The sequence below is a fragment of the Helicoverpa armigera genome, chromosome 3 (assembly GCF_030705265.1).
Source record: "Helicoverpa armigera isolate CAAS_96S chromosome 3, ASM3070526v1, whole genome shotgun sequence".
Classification (NCBI taxonomy): Eukaryota; Metazoa; Arthropoda; class Insecta; order Lepidoptera; family Noctuidae; genus Helicoverpa; species Helicoverpa armigera.
The window spans coordinates 8,130,793-8,138,567 of NC_087122.1; the positions used below are offsets into that span (position 1 = coordinate 8,130,793).

Genomic DNA, 7,775 nt, shown 5'->3' on the forward strand with positions numbered 1-7,775 from the left:
GAACTTTTTACCACAGTAAATTTTATGAATAGCCTCTACGCCGGCTGCCTACAAGTCCGTGACAGCTTAGGACGGATTAGGTTTTTCATTTATTTTATTCAATTTCGTATTTTAAGACAAATTTTCTTATTGTGGAATACCTAATACCTTAATGCCTTGTTTGTTTTAAGAGAACAATAGACCCTTTTTGTTTTCACAGAACAATTGCCACAAGAGACGACAGAAGAATATAGCGCTTGTTTGTCAGAGCCTTGTTATAACCTCGGAACATGTATTGATTTGCCTGGATCCACTTACACGTGCTTATGTGCCGGTCCTTATACCGGATTGAACTGCGAGTCCCTTGCAAAGGACGGACTTCTGGGAACCTACATAGAGACACCGTCGTTCGACGGCACTTCATATATAAGACTAAAACCCTTGAAAGCTTACCACAAGCTGAATATCGATATTGAATTCAAAGCCTTTTCCGAGAACGGCGTCATATTGTACAATCAGCAGAAACCTGACGGCACCGGTGATTTTGTTTCACTCGCCTTAGTCAACGGATATTTAGAGTTTAGGTAAGCAATATTTCCCTGCATCGGTATTCGTTTAAATGTAATAAAATGCAAAGATTATTGGATTCAATAAAACGACGAACTGCTTTCCGATTTCGCTTACATTTTAATCTTACACTCGATACAGGTATAATCTTGGAAACGGAGTGTTAATACTAACTTCACTAGAAAAGATAACGTTAAACGAGTATCACAAGGTGTCTGCGAAGCGATACCATCGAGACGGGATTTTATCAGTCGACGATATGGAAGATGTGGTTGGCCAATCCAGCGGCCATTTAAAAGCACTCGATTTGAATGAAGATGCCTATATTGGGAGCGTGCCTACCAACTTTTCTAGGTAAGCAAATATTCACACCTTTCACATAAAAAATATTATATGTGTTTTTATTTCGTTCATGTAAACAATTAAGTATACCATCAATGTTTTTATCCAGAGTCTTCGATAATATTGGAACACGACACAGTTTTATCGGCTGCGTGAAATATTTGAGGGTAATACGTCATCAAGTGACAAAGAAATTGGGCCGTCCGGACTCATTAGTCGTTGCTATTGAAAACGTCCAGGAGTGCCAATCCAACCCGTGTATGAGTATGCCGTGCAAGAATGGCGCTACGTGTAAATCTATAGAGGGGTCGGCGACCGAATATACTTGTAGCTGCCCTATCGGATTTCAAGGAGCCAATTGTGACGAGAGATTAGATCCGTGCGAGTCGAATCCCTGCGGATATGATGAGGGGCTATTGTGTGACATCGGACCCGACGGCGGACACGTCTGTCGCTGTTTGTTTGGAGGCGAAATTGGCTCCAACGGAAATACTTGCAACAATGGTTAGTGTTATCATACGCAAACATCCGCGTTTCACAATAACTATAATTTTGATAAGATAAATTAATGTTGGAATTTACATGGCCAATTTGTTTGCAGATGTGAACGTGGTTCAGGAAACCTGGTCCCCCCAGTTCAATGGGACGAGCTACGTTGAATTGCCGCCGCTCGAAGGGTTGGGAAAAGCGTTCCGCATTGAAATTTGGTTTTTAACGAACCGATTTTCCGGAATGCTCCTTTACACTGGCCAGTCTAATAAAGCCAAGGGGGATTTTATAGCGATTAACCTGGTTAATGGTTACCTTCAGTTTAGGTACAATTTGGGGAGCGGTATTGCTAATATAACGTAAGTACCCCGTTTTAATTTAAGAAGAAATTTATTTCACGAGAAAAGCTAAACGTCTTTGTGTTTAGGGGTTAGATAAAGGCTATAGGTTTACTTCTTTGTAGGTCACCAGTGCCTATAACTAAGGGTCGCTGGCACCGTGCTCGGGTCTCGAGGTCAGGACGTCACGGAAGTCTACAACTGGATCATCATCCCACGCAAAGGGGACACTCGTCACCTCCGTTAACACATCTCGAACTAACGTTGCCTCTTTTTATTGGATCTCTGCCGTGAGTTATAACTAATATTATTCTCAGAGCAGCTTTAACGCTCTTAAAAAGTGTAAATAAAAAAATACAGTTTTTTTAATACAATCAGTAGCATAAACGTTGTAACTTTTACTGGATGTAGTTTACAAATTCACTCTCATAAACAAGAAACAACTCTTACTCCAGACATAAACAAACAATCATAATCAAACTCCTTCACGTGGGTCGGCAACTTGCCAAACATTCATAAAAGTCGGAAATAGATTTAAGTTTCGCCGTTTCATCCTGACTATTATTTCAATCGGAATCTTTACCTTCGTAGCTCGTACATTCGTCCGCACAAGATGTCAGGCGTGACCAGCAGTTTCATAGGCTCGGTGCAACAGGTTTTTGTGAATGGCAACCCTTTGTCTCTATATGGGGCTGATACGGCCAAGTGTGCGATAGTGCAAGACGAAGAACGGCTCCCTTGCGCCACCACTGGCGTCACCAAGTATACTGGCCCACCCTGTGGAGATGGTAAGTTTCAGTACTTAATTTCAACTTTTTAGTCAGCGAGGCATATGTTTTTTATTACAGTTGCAATTTTTTCTTCATTTTACATTAATTATATCTAGATAATAGTTGCCCTAGACCATTTGGCAAAAAAATATTGCATTGGATGTTTACTGATACATTTGAAGGATTGAGATCCGAGCTTGCGTGGTGTGATCAATTTCCATTGTCCAAATTCATTATTTGCACTAGGTCTGACTCCCTGCAAAAACAATGGCTCCTGCATTCCATTACTGAATGAATATAAGTGTACCTGTCGCGATGGGTACCAAGGCAGGAACTGTGAGATTCAGATCAACGTCGAAATGCTTAACGAACGGACCCCGGTCAACTTCGATGGAAATAATTACTTCTCCTACAGAAGCAGAGGCAGTCGCAGGTAAGGAACTATATAATGCACATTAATTACACATATTATGTCTATACATGATATTCCCTAATGTACAAAGTTCGTGTTACTTTACAAAACTTAACTCAGCCATAATAATACTCAGTTATAAATTCTCCAGTTTATGAATATGGTTGTCTTGACTTTCTTGTCTAACTTACTCATAGTTGTTATTGTATAACGGTTTCAATGCTAAATCTACTAATATGTCTTCAGTTTTATTTTAATTTTTGAAAGTCACGATATCGAATGTTGTCAGCGAATAGCACGATATTTTACTAATTGATGTTATTAACTGATACTAATTTTCTTTCTAGCTTACATACTAACAAAGACGTCGGTGATGGACACTACGGTGTAAGATAACATTTGAAGGAATCAACAAATACTTACATAAATTAGTCGTAATTCGTCACAGCAGTTAGTTTAGGTAAAACATTATATATTTATTTCCTCGTAGCTGTAGTGAAAGTGGGGACATTTAGTAGTCGTGTGGTTTCAGAAACATGAATACTTAATGGCGACGTGGAAATTTCTCCACTTAAATTGTAATTTGAATAGTTTAATTTTAGTGATGGTACCTGCCTAATATTTCGATGTTTTTTTAAGTACTTCCGTATTTAGTACTTCCTACATTTTATTTTGTACTTATCCTGTATGTAGGCATTTAGGGCTTATGAAACTCCTTCCTGTACGATTACCAGCATATCAAAATGTTTAATATGATGAAAATAATTTTCTGAGTAAGTTTTCCCCCAAATACAAATATTTAGTGATACAATTATTGTACTTTAAAAGCGTAATAATGCGCATCAACGCGCCTTCCTTAGTCCTCCGCTTCGCATGTATAAATTCACGGAAAGTCAAATAAGTTACATCGAAGTTTACGTATTTACATAAACACGTTAACGTAACAACGTAGATTGTAAATACTGCTTCCAGATAGTGTCTTTGTAAACTCAAAGTCTGCCATTTTATTTGTTCTTGTATTTGCATCTTAATATTATCAGAACTTTGACTGTAATAGAGTTGTTCATTAAAGCGGGAACTTTATTTTGTCCAACGTCTATAATAAAATAAAGCTTTTTGTTATCACGCCGCGTGATTACTACATATTTAGGGCGTAGTGTAGTTGATTGCGGTATTTACCAAACAAAAGGTAAATTACAGGGTACTATTTAATGGGAGTCAAAAGCTATACAGTATACACCGGAACATTTGGCTAGCTATTAGCAGATCGTTAGTACAAATATTTATAAGAGCTGATAAAAATCTACATTTGCTTTGAACATTTATAGCGATCGATAAAAATATTTAAAAAGTAGATACTTATTCGAAAACAAAAACATTTTTAGTAATTTCTAATCCTAGTATGGCCGTAAGTGGATGGGTAAGCGGGTTCCTTAAACGAACATAGTCATGTTTTCTCTCACGGTAATAATACGATCGTGCTTGAAAGGATATTTGGTACATCAAACTGTTTATATTTAACCCACTCCTAAAATACAGACAGGATAAGTAATTAGGGAGTTTTAACATTCCAAGCTTCCCGCTTCCCACGGTTGGGATGAGAAAACTAAACCAAAATCTATTTAGGAAACTTTTGACTTAGTTAAAGCTAATCTCGAAAATTACTGGGGAAACTAAACATCTAGTTTAATAATATTTTAGTTAATATTCGATGTTGAACTTAGTTTTATAGCAAATGGCATCGCAAAAATTAGGTAAATTATATTCTGATAATCCGATTTTTACAAAAAAGATCATAAATAAATTTAAGGTTACCGAAGAGCTATCTTCTACCTACTAAATTTGATACTCTAAATAAGGCCCGAATGGCTACCCAAAGGTAACATAGGACCTTTCAAAGTAATCAAATTTTCCAACTGATAGGTCTATTGGACTTGTATGAGAGGTAAGCAAAAGGGAATTTTTAATTCCAGCTATACAAAAGGGTCCTTTACAAGTAGTCTTATATTGTTTGGACTTATCTTTGTGATTGCTATTAAAAGCAGTGAAGCAGAAGGAAAATAATGAATACGTAAAGACAGCTCATTATGAGTCACATTTTCCTGCCACAGAATTATCAGGGTAGATTTATACGTACCTTGATTTTATATTCGTGCGAAGTTGAAGATTGCATTTTTGAGAGAATCGATGAAAAGATTGTTGAAAACACCCTTCTGATTAAAATTAAAAATATATTTTTTAAATGACTAACATAACTGAAAATAACATGACTAGCGCATGCAATGATATGAATGATATAATATAACACCAAATTGTAAATGACTAACTCCTGATTAAATGTTGTCCATACAACAACAATATTCAATTAAAACAACAATTTTAGGAACAGCGGCGCTCGCGGTATTAGATATGAAATAAAATTCCGAACATACAACGACTCTGGCCTCCTCATGTGGAGGCGGAAAATTGGTATACGGCCTCGAGACTTCATCGGCTTAGGGTTGAGCGACGGAAAACTGCAGCTTATTTACACGGACACTGACATAAAGGAAATGAACTTGGCTACTCACGAGGACTGGTTCCAATGTGTAGAGTCCAAAGCCAGGGTTGATGATGGAAGGTGGCACACGGCTACCGTCAGGCGGAGGAAGAGGCTCGCCATGCTGCAAGTGGACGATACGCCGCCCGTTAGAGGGTACTCGCAGTCACTGCTGGTGCCCTCGAAGGCAAACCCCAAGCTATGGATAGGTACGTTCGAAGCGTTGTAATCTTCCCAGGCATCAGAGAACATTTTTCTTTTAAATTATCACATTAATTGCATTTTATGTACAATTTAAAACGACACTATTGCCTGTTAACGATAAAAGCTTGAACATTTTTGATTTATCTCGAATACGTTAACTGTTAAAATAAATATTATTGCACGTTTGTGTGCGGAACGAGGCAAAACAATGAGTTGTGCTGTTGTATTTTATCCCATAATCTTTTTTTTGTGGAATAAAATTTGAATGTTTAATTGTGTGTCTGTAGGGGGTTCTCCATCATTGCCACTGGGGCTACCGGCGGCGCTGTACACAGGGCTCCGCGGCTGTGTCGCCAGCGTGAAGGCGAACGGGCGACATATCGATCTGAGCGCGCCCATCCGACCCGCGACTCCGGTGCGACACTGTGACTGACGATACCACTAGGTCGTGCCACCAGCGCACGACTCTCACTGCAGATTGCCAAGTGGATTGTGAGATTTAAAAAAGTATTATTTTGTAGTTGTTGAGTTGAATAGTGTTTTAAATGTACCTGTCTAATAATGTACCTACCGATACATATCCGTTCCGATGTTTTGTTCGTATTATTTCAACTTTACAGCTTCTAGAAGAGTCCATGAACATATCTCTAAGAGATGAAGATTTCATATCACCTCTATGAAAAGTATTTATATATATTTAACCAAAAGAGTTCGTTGCCATAAACCGTTACGTTGTAGTTTAAGATTGAGTAGGAACAATATCAATTATTATCTTTTTTAAATCGGTGCTCGGATTACACATCAGAGGTATAAAGAAAAATGAAATATTAATTATGCGAAAGTACTGAATTAATAAAAAAGACTCTTGATATTTTGTTGTTAAAATTAGCAGAAATATATAATCTAGTTAATAGATTAGTCAGTAAAACATAAGAATAGTTTTTATTATAAGCGAGAGCAAAATATCGTGTGAGAAATTATAAAAAAAAGTTTCTAAAACTTTATTGATGTAGAATAATAATATATGATGATTGGGCAATGGTAACATTCCAGCTCTCGAACTGTGTCTTCAGGACATATTATATTAATGTATCAAAAATAAGCAATCGTAAATTAATATTTTGACTAACGTTTTCTGATTTTTTATTTTGATAATGAAATTATCATTTTGATTCCATTTTTGCCATTCCTTTTATAATGTGAAGTACGATATTTAGCAATTATTTATAAATGACAGTGCCATAGTAATTGTACAGTAGCTGTGTTAGGAATTTTATATACTCAGTGTTTAAAGCATAATACTACTAGGTTGTGTTTGTTCTTTCCTTTTGAATAGTATTTATTTTTAGTATTATTTGTGTAACATTGCAGTTAATATACAGACGTCAATTTAATTTCATTATTCAGCGTATTATTCATTTTCAAAATTAACATCAGTATCTAGTTATTTTGAAGGCAAGAATTTAATTCGTTTATCGCTCGATAACAACTATAACAATCATTTATTTGGTTAAAAAAAACAAAGCATTTCATATCAGTTTAAAACATTTAAATTTCCGTGCCATACTTTTTTAAGTAATTCAAAATAAATATTTAACGCTGTAACTGTTTTACTTCTCCTGAGATTATTTTAGTGATTTAATTTAAGTACTGACATTTTGTAATATATGTACATAATGAAATAATAACTACATATAGACTAGACTTTTTTTACAAGCTGCTTTACTGTTTTATCGAAATAGTATCTAATGAATGTTACGAAATGTCCGTTATCCTAGAGTATGAATTTCAAGTAATCTGTGAACAAGTTGAGCCCAAGTGTAGTTCTAAGCAATCCCTCGGGGTTAATGTTCGCATCTGTAGATACGTCACGAGGGCTCCCAGAAACTTTCCACACTTGACCTATTATTGTGATTCGTCTTAATCTCCTCATACAACAGCATTGTATTTCAGTTCAACGTTCTAGAATACTCTTCACGTGGCATATGTAATCGATCTTCCTAACTTTAAGAATCATTCATTACTCTTGCTGCAAAAACAACTATTTAAATAAGGCCGGCAGTAGGCTAGTTATGTTACGAACTAATAAATAACGAATTTCACTTTTATTTCTAAGCCTGTACATTTTAAAGTAA

General features: G+C 36.3%; 1 protein-coding gene across 7 annotated transcripts in view; it reads left to right on the plus strand.

Moving 5' to 3' along the window:
* LOC110375839 (agrin) overlaps window positions 1-7,426 on the plus strand; it is a 142,935-nt gene extending 135,509 nt beyond the window's left edge. For 6 of the 7 annotated variants that reach the window (XM_049836756.2, XM_049836757.2, XM_049836753.2 and 3 more), the window contains 9 exons: window positions 200-563; window positions 688-900; window positions 998-1,392; window positions 1,490-1,736; window positions 1,841-2,005; window positions 2,307-2,503; window positions 2,732-2,918; window positions 5,281-5,645; window positions 5,928-7,426. In XM_049836756.2, coding sequence (XP_049692713.2) covers window positions 200-563; window positions 688-900; window positions 998-1,392; window positions 1,490-1,736; window positions 1,841-2,005; window positions 2,307-2,503; window positions 2,732-2,918; window positions 5,281-5,645; window positions 5,928-6,073 — 2,279 coding nt within the window. In that variant the 3' untranslated portion in view covers window positions 6,074-7,426. Of the gene's footprint in view, window positions 1-199; window positions 564-687; window positions 901-997; window positions 1,393-1,489; window positions 1,737-1,840; window positions 2,006-2,306; window positions 2,504-2,731; window positions 2,919-3,244; window positions 3,358-5,280; window positions 5,646-5,927 lie in introns of those variants that run through there. The other variant, XR_007510458.2, reaches the window with a different exon arrangement.
* The last annotated feature ends 349 nt before the right edge of the window (window positions 7,427-7,775 follow it).